The sequence below is a fragment of the Canis lupus genome, chromosome 23 (assembly GCF_011100685.1).
Source record: "Canis lupus familiaris isolate Mischka breed German Shepherd chromosome 23, alternate assembly UU_Cfam_GSD_1.0, whole genome shotgun sequence".
Classification (NCBI taxonomy): Eukaryota; Metazoa; Chordata; class Mammalia; order Carnivora; family Canidae; genus Canis; species Canis lupus.
The window spans coordinates 38,091,770-38,110,208 of NC_049244.1; the positions used below are offsets into that span (position 1 = coordinate 38,091,770).

Genomic DNA, 18,439 nt, shown 5'->3' on the forward strand with positions numbered 1-18,439 from the left:
AGAAGCAGGCTTCTCGCAGGGAGCCTGATGTGAGACTCGATCCCCAGACCTCGGGATCATGCCCTGAGCCAAAGGCAGATGCTCAACCAATGAATCACCCAGGCATCCCTCTGTCCTTTTACTTTTAACCTATATATATTTTTTTATTGTAACTTCTCTATAACTCAGTTTCCTCATTTGTAAAAATGGGGATAATAATAGTGTTTAACTCAAGAAACTGTTATAGGGTTAAATTAGATCATGTATGTAACATGTTAAATATAGTGCATAGGGCTCTAACTAGCCCCTTAATACAAATTAGAAAAAGGGCCCCTCCAGGCAGATAAATTAAAATAGGCACTACCTCTGGCCCATGAGTCAGAAGAGGTTACCCTTTCTAGGTCTATGCTTCAGATCCCAGAACTTGACAAGCAGAGCTTGGCAGATTTCAGCCCCACTCACACCTTTGGAGGACGTGGATGGCCCTGATCACATCTGATGCATAGTGAATGCTTTATAAAATCTTAACTCATGGAGTGCCTGAGTGGCTCAGTCAGTTAAACATCTGCCTTTGACTGCTCAGGTCATGATTCCAGGGCCCTGGAATCGAGCCCCATGTCAGGTTCCCTGCTCAGTGGGGAACCTGCTTGTCCCTTCTTCCTCTGCCTGCCACTCCCGCCCCTTGTTTATGTGTGCTCTCTCTGTCAAATAAATAAATCTTTAAAAAAAAAAAAAAAACTTAGCTCCTGTGAGGCTGAATATCAGACTTAGATGCAGAATTGTCAAGTTGTGAAGTTGTTTTCAATACTATCCCTTCTCCTTCTGTAATCCCTGCTCCCTCCTGAAGCATCCCTGCTTTCACCCATCTTATCTGACGGAATTGGACACAGGCAGTCAGTTCAGGAAGCCAAAACCAGGCAAGTCCTGATTAGATAGGCTATTTCCTTGGGAGCAAGACCTTTGAGAGGGAGAGTCTTGCAGAACCATTGAACCCCACCCTTGAGTTCTGGCTGCCGAATCAATAGAAAGTGTGTACAGGGAAAATGACCTTGTATTTACTACAGATCTTAACTGAAATATCATATCCCCAGTGCATGAGAAGGACTCAAAATTGTTTTATTGAAAGTTGTGTGATAATTTCTTTCAGAGCAGAGGCCATGTGTTAAATTTCTTTGATCCCTGTAATGTTAGACATATATGCATTTAGTAAGCGTGCACTCAGCATAATAACATCTCTGATACTGGATTTTGCAAGATAGTTTCACAAAAACTGCTTCATTCTGTTTTCACCACAACCTGATGAAATAGGCAGAAGAGCCAATTTGGGGGCCAGTGTTACAGACGAGAAAGATAAGACCCAAGAGGGCACATGGCCTGCCCATGATTACACGGTTGACAGGAGGTAGAAGCTGGCCAGGAGCCCAGGCTTTCACCCAGAGATCATGTCTGCTCATGATGCCAGAGATTCTCAAAGACCAGTTGGCAGGACAGTGCTAGGACATGAAGGAATGTTTAATAATCCTCAAAGAAATTAGAAAAAAAGGCAGGTGTAGTGTTCATTTTTCATAAAGCTAAGCTTACTTAATTTTAAAAGCTATCCTTTATTTTGACACTATGCCTTCCCTAATTTTGTCTAAAAATAGTTGGACTATAAGTGTTGCTAGGTGAGAACTGTTATTTATTTGATAAAAGTTGTCAAACCAGTCTTCTCAAAGCTTTTTGACATTTTACTGTTTGTAGAATCTAAAAGACTGGGAAGCCCTGCACAATACCACACCGTATCTTCTGAATAGATAAATGGAAGATTTAAGGCAACTAAAAGTCTTCATCCTACCAATTTACTTAGGAGAGGCATCCAAACTAAAGAAAGTAGATTGGAAGAACCTGGATTCAGGATAGCTGTAGTTTCAAATTGGGTCAGCGCATCATCTTTGAAAGGGCGGTCGAGGAGAGTGTTGAAGACCTAAAAAGAGAAATCATACTCCAAAATAAATAGATTGAGTTTCTTTGAGTAAGCGTGCTTGGCACGATGCCATTTTGATTTGTCATTTTCTTTGGCCAGCCTGATCACATACTCTGCTCACTTAAGGGAAATTGACCTTGGAAACAATGTCCTAGGAGAAACGGCTGCTGCTCACATACTTGAAGCACTGAGAGCCAGAAAGACAGGTAGAGTGTTTGTGGTTTGTGTTCCTCTGCATTTGTCCAACATCTGCTCACCCCTATACTTTTCATGACCCACTCTACTTCTTTCATTAAATAACTGGTCTGAGCTAAGCGATGACCAGGAGCACTGTCATAAGCCACATACCCTTGTGTCCATTTGCCCAGTGATTTGCACAGAGTTCAAGAACTTTTATGATATCATATGTCATCTTTGACCTAAGCATAGTAGTCTCTGGAGAACATGTTCCAAGACCCCCAACGGATGCCTGAAACTACAGATAAGACCAAACCCTATATATACTGTGTTTTTTTTTTTCCTATACAAACATGCCTATGAGAGTTTAATTTATAAATAGGCACAGTAAGAGATTAACAATAATGACTAATAGTAAACAAGAATACTTATGGCATACATTGTAATTAAAAATATGTGAATGTGGTCTCTCTCTCAAAATATCTAACTGTACTGTACTCTTCTTGTGATGATGTACGATGACAAAACTTGCGTGAAGAGATGAAATGAGGGGAATGTCACAGCAGCGTTAGGCTCCTACTGACCTTCTGTTGGTTCTTCAGAAGGAAGACTATCTGCTTCCTGACCATGGGTAACTGGAGCTGTGGAAAGAGAAAACACTGGTTAGGGGAGGGTTACTATAAGGAATATTCTCTGAGGGACTCTCCTATTCTGTATTCTCCCCCACAAACTAACCTACAGATATTTCTCCAGACAGCAATTGGAAAACTGAAGTGACATCCCTTATAAGATTCTGACATGCTTGCTGGACCATCAAAGATTGTTTAAATTGTGATTGACATTGGGAGAGCATCAGGAGTCCTTTATTATTTAACATTAGCCAACCCTGCCCCCCTCCTTCATTAATATGCATGACCAGAATTAACATAGCTATTTTACTGCAGACAGAAGATGAGGAAGCAGCATTTAAAATAAAGCCCAGGGGATCCCTGGGTGGCTCAGCAGTTTAGCCCCTGCCTTTGGCCCAGGGCTTGATCCTGGAGTCCCAGGATTGATTCCCACATTGGGCTCCCTGCATGGGACCTGCTTCTCCCTCTACCTGTGTCTCTGCCTCTTTCTCTCTCTGTATTTCATGAATAAATAAATAAAATCTTTAAAAAATAAATAAACAAAATAAAGCCCAAAAGGGGTACCTGGGTGGCTCAGTGGTTGAGTGTCTGCCTTTGGCTCAGGTAGTGATCCCGGGGTTCTGGGATCCAATCCCACATCAGGCTCCCCACAAAGAGCCTGCTTCTCCCTCTGCCTATGTCTCTGCCTCTTTTTGTGTCTCTCATGAATAAATAAAAAAATAATACTAAAGCTCAATTAAAGACATTGTAAACAGATTTGAACATCCAAATTCAGTGTTTAAAAAGGGAGAAAGAAATCTTGGTGCATTATCTGGCAGGTTACATGGTGAGAATTTAGTAGTACAAGCATTGGTCTTTATCATTTCTTCTATAAAATGACCATAGAGACATGGCATAGTTTTAGATTGCTTTTTTCTCTAGCCCTGGCAGTTTTCGAGAGCAGAATTACATATTACTATCTACCATGTTGCCATTTTTAAACCAAAACCACTGTCTCATCATTTCTTCACAGCCAACCAAATGATCCCAAGAGTTTTGAGTTATCCCTTTATTTTGGAGAAACAGAACATCTACTTCCTAGTCCATCAGAGTTGAGTTCAAATTCAATAGAATTATTTTGTTAAAACAATTTTAAATTTAACTTTAAGCTTAATAAGCTGAAAGCGGGTTAATGACTTCATTTGGTTTCCCTTAGCACCATGGTCACTTTCTCTCTATACTTTGTGGCAGAAGACATTATAAAAAGCTGCAGGCAGTCTTCTGATCATTACTGTGAGTGCTAATGATGGACAGTCTCAGCTGATTTAATGGCAAATTATTCTCATCGAGTACTTATTTGGAGCTGCAAGACATTGTGCTTGCTTAGTAAATGGTTCAATTTGCATAAACAGGGACAATAATTATGAAATACCCACCTGAAAATGCAGATTTTCATTTAAAAAGCATTAAAAAACAATTTATAGTTCAAGAAAGCGTTTTCCCCACAAATATAGTAGTATATATCATGAGTAGCTTTAATGCATCCACATTTTAAACCAAAATAATTATGGCATGTTTCTGATGGAGCACTTCATTGTTAATTTGAACACCAAAAAAGACTCCTCGAAACAGGGTTAGCTGGTTGGATTCAATAGGGAAATCTCTTGCCATTTAGTCTTAATGGCATCTTTTAAACATTAAAAGTGATTAGTATTATCACTGATTATAGAACTAATGTTCTTCTTTTGATTGCTTGTGTGTTCTTATCATTTGCAAGTTAACAAGCTAATTTCTAGTCCTAATTCTACTTCTTCCATGAAATCCAAATTAACAGCCTAAAGTCATTTATGTCTACCAAGGAATTCTTAATGAGCTACCTTTAATGATGGAACACACACAATGAAAGCTTTCTCAGAAACATCAGGAACCTCACTAGTTACCAAAAAAAAAATAATAATAATAATAAAAGCAGAGGGATAAACATATATTATAGGGTTGCTTTTTTACTAATTTTTAAAACAACATAAGACTTCATTTATCCATTCTTATTTATCTAATTATTTCAACATAAATTTATTAAATGCTGTAGAACAAGGCAAAGGGCCCACAGTGACCACCAAGCCAAATGCAAACAGGCTCATTAAGTGACTCTCCTTGAAATAGCCATAGGCCCTAACTGACCAATTACAACCAGGCACAGTTCCTAAGATTACCAGAAAAGGGTAGATCCCATACATTCCCTGCCTCCTCACTTCACCCTATAACTGTGGCCCTTCGCCACTGCCTCCTAGCAGACAGTCTCTCCCTTGCTGTCCTGTCCACCACTCCCTTGTAGCGTATTCAGTAACCTTTTATCTCTTTTGTTCTGCCTTGAGTAAATTCTTTCACCCCCCCCCATGCTGCCAGCCTCCACCCAATTGGAGCACCCCACATTGGTGGCCTGCACATCTGATTGGGACACCCCACAAATGCCAGGCTTTGTCTGAGTTGAGCAGTGAATCCCTGCTTTCTTGGGTCTTACTTCCTAGTGAATGCCAGACAGTAAACCAACTATAAAGAGACGTAAAATATATCATTGCATATCAGATGGGGATCATACTTGATGGAAAAATAAAGCAAGAAAAGGAGATAAAGCATGTATGTCAGGGGATGGGAATTGAGTTAGGATAGCCAGAGAAGGCTGTTCTAAGAAGAAACATTTGAGTAAAGACTGGAAGGTGTGAGAGAACAAGCCATGTAGATATCTAGGAAAAGAGCAGTTCAGGTAAGCAGAACAGCAAGTGCAAAGGCTTATGGCAGGAGGCTACCTGGTATGTTCTAAAACCACAATGGAAACCAGCATGGCAGGAGTGGAGGGAGAAAGAATAGGAGAGTAATAGGACAAAAGAGTTCCAAGAAGCAAGCATGGACAGCAGGGGGCCTTCTTGGCAATTATGAAGACTTTAATTTTTAACTTTATTGAGATGGAAAGGCATTTGAGAATTTTGAGAAGAGTGACCTGATCTGACCCACATCTTAACAGGATTACTCCAGCTCTCTGTTGAAAACAGATTGGGGGAGAGGTGAGAACAGAAGAAAAAAGACCAGTTAATGAGGTTTCTTTCTTTCTTTTTTTTCTTTCTTTCTTTCTTTCTTTCTTTCTTTCTTTCTTTCTTTCTTTCTTTCTTTCTTTCTCTTTCTTCTTTTTTATTATGTAGAAGCTTTTTTTATTTATTTAAATTTTTAAAAATTTAAATTAATTTAAATTTATTTTTATTTATTTAAATTTTTTATTTAAACTCACATATAGGTGAGTTTTCTCTGGAAAAATCAAACAGAGCTTCCAGCAGACCCAGGACACCCAGTGTGGCAGAGAATGAGGGTAAAGTAAGAAGCTGAAAAGAGGAGGACTAGGGAAAATTCTATATACACTGAACACTTGGGACTCAGCCTTTACCATTACCTGAGGCACCTTTGTCTACGCTGCTTCTGGAGGCTGATGGCCGTATAGAAGCCTGGGGTATTTTCTTTCTTTTCTTTCTTTCTTCTTTCTTTCTTTCTTTCTTTCTTTCTTTCTTTCTTTCTTTCTTTTTTTCTTTCAGAGAGCATGCACATGAGGTGGGGGGGCAGAGAGAGAGGGAGAGAGAGAATCTTAAGCAGGCTCCACACCTAGTGCAGGGCCTGACACAGGGCTTGCTTGATCTCAAAACCCTAAGATCACGACCTGAGCCAAAATCAAGCGTCAGATGCTTAACCCACTGAACCATCCACGCCTCTAGAGTATTTTTTGATAAACTGAATAGCCCCAGAGAAAGGAACAACAGATGCTGACCCCTGGCCATGCCCTCACCCTTCAAAAAAACCCAGCAAGTAAGCAAGCCCTGCTCATACAGAGGAGCTTCCCATCAGCCTTTGGATGCCTCATGCTTCACTGTGAACAGAAATCTGAGAATCTCCAGACACTTGAGGCAAGTCTTCAACAGATGAAACCAAGCCTGAAACAGAAAGAAAAAGGGAACTCTGAAGATAGACAACACAGAAAGTTAAAAAAAAAAAAAAAAGAAATTAGTTACAACTTCCCCCCGTGAAACAGAAGATAATGCATCTATAAAACAAGAACAGGATGCTGTGAAAAAAGAATAATTAGAAAATAAGAAAAAGTTCTTGGCAAATACAAATGATAGCCAAAATAAATATTTCAAAACAAATGATGAAATATGGAGTCAAACAAGTCTTTAAAATTAGAATGAGGGACATCTGAGTGGCTCAGCGGTTGAGCATCTGCCTTCAGCTCAGGGTGTGATCCTGGGATCCGGGATCGAGTCCCACACTGGCCTCCCTGCAAGGAGCCTGCTTCTCCCTCTGCCTAAGTCTCTGCTTCTCTGTCTTTCTGTCTCTCTCTGTGTGTGTCTCTCATGAATAAATAAATAATTTTTTTAAAAAATTAGAATGAAAAATTGGGGAGAATACATGAGAGAGGATCAGTCTGTGAACCCCAGTATTTAACTCATAGTTCAGAAAGAGAGAACAGAGAAAAGTGGAGAGAGGGCATTATCAAATAATTACCAAACAAATCAAGAACTTTCCCTGAATCAACACACAAATCTGCATATTGAAAGAGCTTTGTTGAGTGCCCAGCAACAGTGAATAATAACAACTCTGTCACCATGGCATTTAGGACCCTAGACAACAAAGAGGGGAATCTAACAGCTTACAGATAAATATTGTATATTCCATTCAAAAGACTGGGAATCAGAATGACATCAGACTTCTAACTGGAAGCTAGAAACTGTGGGACATGTGTGCCATGACAACTGTGTGAGAACTCTATCCATTCCCAGTTTCTAGCCAAGTATGAGGATAAAGTAAAGATCTTTTCAGCACATAAGAACTCAAACTCTGTAAAAAAAAAAAAAAAAAAAAAAAAAAAAAAAAAAAAAAGAACTCAAACTCTGTGCCTCCTCTGTTTCCTAGGAAGCTCCCAGAAAACACACTTGAACAAAATGAGAATAAACCATAAAGATGAAGAATGTAGAATCCAGAAATCAGGAACCAATACAGAAAAGGAGAAAAGGGAATCCCAGATGATGGTTGAGGGTCAGAACTAGTCCAAATTGAAGCAGAAAAATAGAAGACTACAGTAAAAACTGAATAGAGCATTGGAAATACTTAAGTAGGGGTGCCTGGGTGGCTCAGTGGTTGAGTCTCTGCCTTCCGCTCAGGTCATGATCTCAGGGTTCTGGGATCGAGCCCCACATCAGTTTCCCTGCTCAGTGGGGAGTCTGTTTCTCTCTCTTCCTTGGCCCCTTCCACTGCTTGTGCTCTCTCATAAATAAATAAATAAATAAATAAATAAATAAATAAAATCTCAAAAAAAAGGAAATATGTAAGTAGTTTCCAAGATAATGGGTGTATGACAAATAAAAGATATTGGGAAGAATATTTAGAACAGGTACACAGAAAACAATGTGAAGGAAAAATTAAGACATTAACTCAGAAGAAAGAAGAAAGTGGGGCAGCTGGCTGGCTCATTCAGTAGAGTGTACAACTCCTAATGTTGAGGTTGTACGTTCAAGTTGGGTATAAAGATCACTTAAAAATAAAATCTTTAAAAAAAAGGAGTTATAAACACCGTGTACAAAAAATATATGACCATACCAGTCAATACACCAAGTGTTGATTTTAACTAAAAATTGTGAAATATCACTCTTGAGAGGTTTGGTGAGAGGAAGGGTAACAGTCAATACGTAAAATTTTTACTGGAAAGAGCAAATAATATAAAAAGAACTTTGGGGCACCTGGGTGGCTCAGTTGGTTAAGCGTCTGACTTCAGCTCAGGTGATCATGATCAGAGCCGAGGTTAGACACTTAACCAACTGAGCCACCAAGGCACAGCCCAATATCTCCTGCTATCTTACATCACCTCAGCTTCCACTAAGGAGTTAGAGGCCTCACACATGAATGTGAAGGGCTAGAGTTTTATAAAGAAGTGAAAAGGATGATAAAAAATGTGATGTTCAGGGAACAAGACTGTGTTTTTTGTGGGTGTGGTTGTAGCATTAATCCTCTGAGGCTTCAAGCTGGCCCCCATACCACATTACTGGCCCCATTTCACGTGGTTTCCAGCCCCGAACATTCCTCACAGCCTGAGCCATATAGCCTATACTCCCTCCTGACCTTCACAGTGGTCAAGACTTTAGACCTTGTTTTCTGATTGACTTGTTTTCTGCCTCCTGTCCTCCTCTATAGGTGGGCCTTCTCCCTGACAATGATTTCTTCCTATTTGCTATTAACTTCTGCATCAGTTAAAGATGATATTTGACTACATGAACTAGAGAACCAGCTATAGTGGTTTAATCAGGTAGAGGAAGACTGAGCAGGTATAGATACGCCTCAATATCATTCATTTCTCTTTCTCCACCATCAGCCTTAGCAGGTAGCTTTTATCCTCATAGCTGTAAGGTAGCTACTTCACTGAGAGCCTCCCATTTCCATTCCAGACCAGAAGGAAGGGACAAGGAGAAAGTGCCGGTACTTGTACGAGGAAATTTCAGAAATACCCAGCATACTATGCTTTCCAGTTGGTCAGAAACCTGTCAAATGCCCATCCTTCATTTTTAGCTGGGCACATTGCTGCCATATGAAAAATCTGAGCTCTGTTAGAAAATAAGGTCAGAGGGTGCCTGAGTGGCTCAATTGGTTAAGCGTCTGCTTTCAGCTCAGGTCATGATCCCGGGGTACAGGAGTGGAGCCCCATGTTGGGCTCCCTGCTTAGTGTGAGCCTGCTTCTCCCTCTCCCATCTGCTCCTCCCCCCTACTTGCTCTCTCTCTCTCTCAAATACATTTTTAAAATCTTAAAAAGAAAGAAAGAAAAGATATTAGTCAGAGAACTAGAAGTATTTGCCTCAAGCTCCTTTAGATTATGTTAGATAGGTCAGCTGGTCTACACTAGACCTAATCAAAGGCCTTTGAAGCCAGGGACCCCATTAGAGTGGCCTAAGTGAGACACCAGGTTCTTTTCTAGGCATTCCACATAGTCCATCAAGTCACCTAGCAGACTGTATAGGTGTATAACTTGCTGCTCTATAAGGAAACGTGGAAGACACTGGGCCAAAATTAGACCCAGGAAACATGAAGGGCTACTGCACAACCCCTCAATCTAGGCACACCCCTGGGAAATTATTGTCTTAGATTTTATTATGGCCCAACCCCACCCTGAAGTATCAGAGCAACATCCCACCCCCCCACAACCACACCTTTTTTTGTGATGACCCATAGGATGGATGACCACACCAAGTACCAATAAGCGCTGCTCACCAGAGGAAAACATCTAAATAGAATACTGACTTTGCTTATCTTCCAGGCACATATGTGCCACCCAAGCTCTCAGTGACATGGTTTCTAACCCTTTCTAAGTCCTGAAATTATAAACTGTATTGTCTTCTACCTCCAGGTCCCTTATCCATATTCATCCACCTTACCCTCTACAACCCTTTTACTGTGCCCAGCATGATTTGTTCCCATGCCCTTACAACCATTTTCATGTTTCAATCTCAATTGATCTTCTGCAGGGTTATGCAGCACTATTTTTAAGTACTTATTTATAGTACATGCCGTACTATTTTTAAGGTTCTTATTTTTTCCTTTCAACCATATTTCTTACTTACCTTTCTGCTTCTGGCCTCTTCCTGGTGGATCCTGACCTCCAGAAACTACAACTTGAGGCACCTGTGGTCCTGCAAGCACTGCCCAGACATTTGGCTAGATGAGAAACAGGAAGGGGGAGAAGGGCAAGCACCATGAGGAAATAACAGAAGGATGGGTTGACACAGGCTCTCAGAATGGCATGCTAGGTATTTGAGTCTTATTATTCTGACCCCAATTTTGATGTATGGGAGTAGGCCTTTTTTTTTTTTTTTTAAGATTTTGTTTATTTATTCTTGAGAGACAGACAGAGAGAGAGAGAGAGAGAGAGAGGCAGAGATACAGGCAGAGGGAGAAGCCGACTCCACGCAGGGAGCCCAATGTGGGACTCAATCTCAAGACCCCAGGATCACACCCTGGGCCAAAGGCAGGTGCCAAACCACTAAGCCACCCAAGGATCCTTGGGAGTAGGCTTTTCCACACACCACCAAGCCATTCCCAAATACTATCTGGGTGTCCTACCATTCAACTCAATTCTGACCCTACCTACCTGGGGATAGCATCAAATTCCACAGGTTAAGGCCTCAGTCCCACAAGACTATCCCCCTCCACCACCACCACCACTTCAGACATCGATAGCAAGTCCAGATTGTTACCTGTGCTTCTGACTGGCTGGCTATCAATTTGAGGTTTTCATGACCCCATCTTTAGGTTTGATTAATTGGCTAGAACAGCTATTATGACTCAGGAAACCAATTTATTCACTAAATTGCTGATTTATTACAAAGGATATTAAGGGATACAAATCAATAGCCAGATGAAGAGATACAGAGGGCGAGGTTTTGAACAAAGAAGCTCTGTCCTCATGGAGTTTGGAGCCCAGCATGGTGGCACGTGGAAGCATTCTGGTTTCCCAACCTGGAAGCTGTTTGAATCCTATCCTTTGGATTTTTATGGAGGCTTTTTTACATAGGCATAATTGATTAAATCACTGACCATTGGTGAATTTTTTAAAAAGATTTTATTTATTCATGAGAGTCACGCAGAGAGAGGCAGAGACACAGGCAGAGGGAGAAGCAGGCTCCCTGTGGGGGAGCCTGATGCAGGACTCAATCCTAGGTCTCTAGGACCACGACCTGAGCCAAAGGCAGACGCTCAACCACCGAGCCACCCAGGTGCCCCTGGCCATTGGTGATTGATTGAATCTCCAGCTCCTTTCCCCTCCCTGGAGAATCAGGGGATAGGACTGAATGTTCTAAGCCTCTATTTATGGTTAGTTCCCCTGGCCACCAGCCCCATCCTTACGTGCTGTCCCAAAGTCTCCTCATTTACATAAACTCAGGTGTGGTGGGTAGGGGTTTGTTATGAATTGCAAGGTACCCATTTCACCTTTACAGCTCTAAGGCGTTTTCAGGAACTGAGAACAAGGAACCAAATATATTTTTCAAGTTTTCCTTTTTAAAAAAATTCCAGTGTAGTTAACATAGAATGTTATATTAGCTTCAAGTATGCAATATAGTGATTCAACACTTCTATACGTGACTCAGTGCTCATCATGATAGGTGTACGCTTTAATCCCCATCACCTATTTCATCCATCCCCTCCCACATACCTAAGAGATCAAAAAATGCTCACATTTCTCTTACTACTCAGGAAACTCCAAAGGCTTTGGAGCCAGGAACCATGGACAAAGGCCAAATATATGTGAGAGATCTGAATAATCTAAATATATATTTCTTATAAATCACAAATCTTGCTTTATAGGAAAATCAATGAGAAATCTTGGTTTCAAGCCATACAAGACCAACTCAAACTGATCTAAGTACACACACACAAAATTGTTGACCCATGTAACTAAAAGTCCAGGGTGACTCTAGCTACAGGTCCAGCTGGATTTAGGGATTCAGTAACACTACCTACCTTTATCTCCTGGAAGTTCTGCTTATGTTGACTTGATTCTCAGGCAGGTTCTTCCCACACAGTAGCAAGTTGGGCAGCATTGGCCATAAGTTTCCATTGTGCCAGTTTAAACTCAAGAAAGAACTTTTCTCCTGATTTCAGTGGACCATCATGAGTCACATACATACCTGTTAACCAACCACTCTGACAGGGAGAATTAATCCACTAATTGGCCAGATCTGGGTTATGTGTCTATCCACACCTGGAGGACAGGGGAGTGGAACCCCAAAGTAAATTCAAGATTCTGTTCCAGAAAGAAGCTAAAATGCAAGCTGGACAAGCAAAACCAAGAGAGGTCCACTAAAGATGAAGAGTCAATAAAGTATTAGAGGTGATGAATGACAAGAGCAGAATTTCACTTTCAGATGATTAATCTGGGAGTAGATTCTAGGATGGACTTGGGGTTGGGGAAGTCTGAAGCTAGGAAGACAAGTTGGAAGTCTCCTGCAATTATCCAAGTAAACATATGACAGTAGGAATGGAAAAGAAAGAACTAGAGTGATGAGTTATTACAGAAATAAATTGTTATGGATCACTCACATCAAGAAGATATAGGGAAAATGTATTCAGTGAGAGGGAAGATGCCCAGTTAATAAGAATGTATGAGAATGCCCTTCTCAGAAGCTAAGACCAGTCCATCAAATGGAGTTATGAGATATCCTACCCATTTACTGTTATGTTCACCCCCCTCAGGTAAACTCCCAATCTTAAAAATCATAATCACTCCTCAAGTCTCTTCGGACACCTTCAAATCTATTTGGAAAAATTCCAAGAAATCGAGTATTACCCGTAAAAAGAAGAAAAAGGTATGCTCTTGGATGTCTATGTCTGTGAGTTGCAGCCACCAGGGGAGTTGTGTATATGGAGCCTGGGCACTAAACTAGGGTAGATGCCACCCTCAGCAGATTTTGCACTTGATAAAATCATAAGAATTTTGGTCCTAGGTAACGGTATTCTAAACCATCAGCCCATTCTGGTGGATGATGATCATTCCCTCAAATGTTAGTGCAAACCTTGCCTCCTGTCTTCAGCTCCCCCACCCCAGTGCCCCCAGATCCTGGTTCCTGTTAGCTTAATGTGGATTTGAAATGGTGAATTTACCTAAACTATTTATAAAATATGTGGGATCTATTAGGTGGTGATGCTTTACATATGTTTACTCTCCATTGTATGAAGTTGAACTTCCTTGTTTCTTTTTTTAATTTATGATTTTTTGTTCATTATTTCACAGGCTAAATACTGAATATGGATGCTATATATATTTATGGATGTTTTCTATTTCCATGGCCAACCGGACATGCCTAGGAAGATATTGCTTGTTCTATAATAGTAATTTTCACTGGAACCAAGCCACTTTCAAATTCTAAAATTTGATGACTATTTAATGAAAGTTCAAAATAGTGTGAATCCTACTATGCTTGTTATTTTCTAAAATGTGGGTTTCACAAGTTGGCCTTAGTTAAAAATAGATAGGATTCCTCTCTGGGGCCTCTCACATGCATGTGAAATTTATGATTTGAAGGAAGTCATGATCTTTATCTAAGAAAGAAAGAATCTTCTTTCGTAAGTATATATACAGTTGGGAACAGTAGGAATATTTGGAAATAACCACTTTCTGAAAGATGATCCCCAAAATGGCGATCTTCCCCAAATGAGGAAACTTCTAATCACTTTGCCCTCTCTTCCCCTAATGAAGATGTCTGTTCCATGAGGAAGGGAAGAGGTGTGGTTGACCAATGGATGGATGATAAGTTGGATTAACTGGAAGTTATATGCCATGATGATATGGTGTGAATGAAAAGCCTGGACTGGGGAATGAAATAGACTGGAATCCTCTGTAGAAAACTGCTGATTTCCAGGTGTGTAACATTGCCCAAGTCAGTTAGCCTCACTTAGCCTCAGTTTTCCCTGATACAGGTAAAACTAGCACCTGTCTCATTTGATGAGCACTGAATGAGATGACACCTGTCCAGCATTTTTGGGCAATACTTGTTTCAAAGTGCATGCCCAAATATAAATATTAGTGGCAGTTATTGTTGATGTTAGAATTGAATGATTCTGGTTATTTCACTTGGAGTAGCTACACAAGAAAAATTAAAAAGAAGAATAAAAGACTGAAGACCTCTCCATTTTGAAGTTTAAACACACACACACACACACACACACACACACACACACACGAAAAGCAAGACCATAGGGGCACCTGGCTGGCTCAGTTGGTAGAGCATATGATCTCAGGGTTGTGAGTTCAAGCCCCACGTTGGATGTGGAGCCTACTCAAAATAAAAAAACAAACAAATAAAGGAATGAATGTATTAAAAAAAAAAAAAAGGCAAGACTCTGTGTGTGTGTCTCTGTGTGTGCGTCATTCATACCATGTACGAATCAAGTTCTGGCAAGTCTGTAGAACCAAACTATCTGTGAAGGTAAGAATGGTTACAGAATTATGTTCACCCTTAAATATTTTGGCATCTAGGTAGGAAAACAAGATCCTCATATGTTAAAAGTAAACAATAATAGAGTGTAAGAATTGAAATAATATAATAGATCTTCAGAACTTATATATCCAATGTGTGAGGCCTCCTGAGAAATTGTACCTGCTTTAAAAAAAAAAAAAAAAGGAAAAAAAGACCTTTTTGAAATTTGCGACTGACATTTTAAGAGTGTAAAATCTGGCAATGTAATCAAAATGAAAAATACATAACTTCTGACCTAGGTATTCTTCTAGAAATTTATTTTACAAATATACTCTGACACATTTGTAAGGAAATGTTTGTAATGATGTTTAATGCAACACTTTATTATACATTGGAAACAGCTTAATGTCTTGAAGGATTCTCAGGGAAATAAAATACAGAAAACGTACTTAGTGGAATACTCTGCAGCCATTGAGAATAATGTGGATAAGGAAGTGCTTATATGGAAAGCTGTTCTACTGTTACTATTAAGCAAAAAGAGCAGGCTAGAGGGATTCCTGCCTGGCTCAGTCGATGGAGCATCCAACTCTTGATCTCAGGGTAGTAAGTTTGAGCCTCATGTTGAGTGTAGAGATTACTTTTAAAAAATATATTTTTTATATAATTTTATATATTAATATATATTATATTTTTATATAATATATATATTTTTAAAGCAGGTGAGTTGATAATATGTGTAAAAACTCATATGAAAAATGAATTGAGAGGCACTTGGGTGGCTCCGTGGTTGAGTGTCTGCCTTCAGCTCAGGTCATGATCCCAGGATCCTGAGATCGAGTCCCACATGGGGCTCCCCATGGGAAGCCTGCTTCTCCGTCTGCCTGTGTCTCGCCTCTCTCTCTCTCTCTGTCTCATGAATAAATAAATTCTTAAAAAAAAAAAAAAAAGAAAAATGAATTGATGTAATATGAGCCAGTAATCTCACTTCTGGGTATATACTCAAAAGAAATGAAAGCAGGATTTTGAAGAGATCTTTGCATACTCATGTTCCTAGTGGCATTATTCACAATAGTCAACAGGTGCAAGCAACTCAAATGTCCATTGACAGAGGAATGGATAAACAAAATGTGATCTATCCATATAGTGGAATATTATTTGGCCTTAAAAAGGAAGGACGTTCTATCACATGCAACATGGATGAACCTTCAAGGCACTGCTACCAGTCTCCAAAAGACAAATACTGTATGATTCTGCTTCAGTGAGGCACCTACGGTAATCAAACTCAGAAACAAAGAATGCTGGTTGCCAGCGGAAGAAGGAGAGCTAGAAAGTTATTTAATGAATATAGTTTTAGTTTTAGAAGATGAAAAAGTTCTGGAAAATGCTTGCATAACAATGTAAATGTCCTGAGATGCCTAGTTGGCTCAGTTGGTTAAGCATCTGCCTTTAGCTCAGGTCATGATCCCAGAGTCCTGAAATCGACTCCCACATTGGACTCCTTGCTCAGTGGGGAGCCTCCTCTCTCTGCCTGCCACTCCTCCTGCTTGGGTGTGCACACGCACACTCTCTCTCTGACAAATAAATAAAACTTCTAAAAAAAAAAAAGAATCATAATTTTAAAAAATAAGCATCTGACCCTTGATCTCAGCTCAGGTCTTGATCTCAGGACCATGAGTTCAAGCCCTGCATTGGGTTCCATCTTGGGCATGGAGCCTCGTTAAAAACAAAATGAAACAAAAACAATGTAAATGTACTTAATACTGCTGAACTCTACACTTAAAATGGTGGTAAACTGCGTTATGTGTGTTATATAACAATAAAAAAAAATTTAGGGGCACTTGACTGCCTTAATCAGTAGAGTGTGTGACTCTTGATCTCAAGATTGTAAGTTCTAGCCCCATGTTGGGTGTAGAGATTACTTAAAATAAAATCTTTTTTTTAAAAGATTTTATTTATTTATTCACGAGAGACACACACAGAGAGAGAGAGGCAGAGGCAGAGGGAGAAGCAGGCTCCACGCAGGGAGTCCAACGTGGGACTCCATCCCGGGTCTCCAGGATCACGCCCTGGGCTGAAGGCAGCGTCAAACTGCTGAGCCACCAGGGCTGCCCCAAAATACAGTCTTTTTAAAAAAATGTTTAAGGAGTTGTATTATGTGTTTGTACATACTCAGGAATTTCTGGAGAGTCTATTAACAGTACTTGCTTTTTTTTCATTGTATACTTATTTTACTATTTTAACATTTTTATCATTTATGAGCTATCAATTTAAAAAAACTTGAAATTGTTCAATAAACATCAGTAACAGCACTTTTTACTTGCTATGTGACCCAGTGCCAAAAGAGTGGAAGAAACACAGAAAGTGCCGTGATTTCCTGGGCAGTGCATGAATATACGTTGGCAAGGAATGAAGATGAGTAAGTTTGTTCTAAGTGCAGAGAGCAATCCAGCTGGAGCAGGTAGGGGAAGTTCTGTCCAATTTCAGAGATGTTAAAGTGTGAAAATAAAAAGGCATTCTCTAGGCTTTCATCCTTTCATCTGAGTTTTTCTCCTTTTCCCTCTCAAACTGGCCAGCTCCCAACAACTTGAGTGCATTTTTATCTTCATCTTGCCTTCCTCCTTTGTTAGCTATCTCACATTTAGAACCATCTCTGGTCAGATGTATGGCCGTTTAATATGAACAAAACATGTTCATCTGGGCTTGTTTATAGGCATTTTTATCTGGCTCATAAAGTTAATGTGGTGAGATTAACATCTGCCACCACTACTGCTGCTCTGCTCGGGCTGACAGCTTGGAAAGGTGTGCTTTCTTCACTCATACCCTGCCCTCCAGGGCCTCCCAACTGCCCTCCCCCCCTCCTTTCCCCCCCTCCCCCAGTTCAAACTTGACCCCTTCCCTGAGGCTTTCCCCCAGGGCATCAGTCCTCAGGGATGCCTCTGTCCCTCACACCACTTAACATTCCACTCGACAAGTAGCACACAAAACATCTCGCCAAATGTGACCCTGTGTCCATATCTCTATTTTTACATATTTATGGATCCTTGTGTCCTCAGCCTGGCTCCTGGAGTTTGGTTAGCCCCCATCCAGACACAAGGCCCGGCCTGAGAAGAGGCGGAGAGGCCCAGGAACCAGAGATGGGAGGCTTGGAATCCCAAACCCGACACTACAGGCGTCCACCACTAGGTGGTGGTGGTAATGAGTCACCTCCTTAGGCATTTGGTACCTCAACTTTCTTATCTCTTAAAAAGGAAGATGTTGTCTCTTTGCTTGAGAAAACAGAAGAACATGACCCCGAGGCTAGCAAGAGAAGCGCCCAGGCTTCATAACTGGCACCTTCACATGATAATAGCGGTGTTACTCCTACACATTAAAAAGAGGAGGTTAAACAGCAGCAGAGGTTCTTGGAGCATGGACCCCTGCGTCCGGGGCATCCTTGCAGGCGACCAGCGGGTCAAAACTATTTGCATGCCAGGATTCAGAGCTATTCTCCCTCTTTTCCCTCTTTATGAGAGCGTTTTCCAGAAGCTACATTATATGGGCACCATCCCTCTAATAACTTGTAATGAGATGATTACTATTAGTTTTTTTTTTTTTTTTTTTAGAGAGAGATTTTACTTATTTATTAGAGGCAGAGAGAGGCAGAGACATAGACAGAGGGAGAAGCAGGCTCCCTGCAAGGATGTGGGACTCGATCCCGGATCCGAGGATCACGA

General features: G+C 40.5%; 1 protein-coding gene and 1 long non-coding RNA gene across 4 annotated transcripts in view; one reads left to right on the plus strand and one right to left on the minus strand.

Annotated features, from left to right (window-relative positions):
* The window catches only part of LOC106557652, a 46,785-nt gene extending 33,069 nt beyond the window's left edge, over positions 1-13,716 (plus strand). For 2 of the 3 annotated variants that reach the window (XR_005377096.1, XM_038571089.1), the window contains 3 exons: positions 2,042-2,148; positions 13,003-13,115; positions 13,541-13,716. Coding sequence is in view for 1 of the 3 variants with exons in the window: in XM_038571089.1 (XP_038427017.1) it covers positions 2,042-2,148; positions 13,003-13,115; positions 13,541-13,552 (232 nt within the window). In the remaining 2 variants the exon portion in view is untranslated. The remainder of the gene's footprint in view (positions 1-2,041; positions 2,149-13,002; positions 13,116-13,540) is intronic. The other variant, XR_005377097.1, reaches the window with a different exon arrangement.
* LOC119865404 lies at positions 1,714-10,472 on the minus strand. The gene is made up of 4 exons (XR_005377098.1): positions 10,374-10,472; positions 6,598-6,701; positions 2,704-2,760; positions 1,714-1,942 (listed from the first exon to the last, which is right to left on the minus strand). It is a non-coding gene; the product is annotated as an uncharacterized LOC119865404 (long non-coding RNA).
* Positions 13,717-18,439: the final 4,723 nt, after the last annotated feature.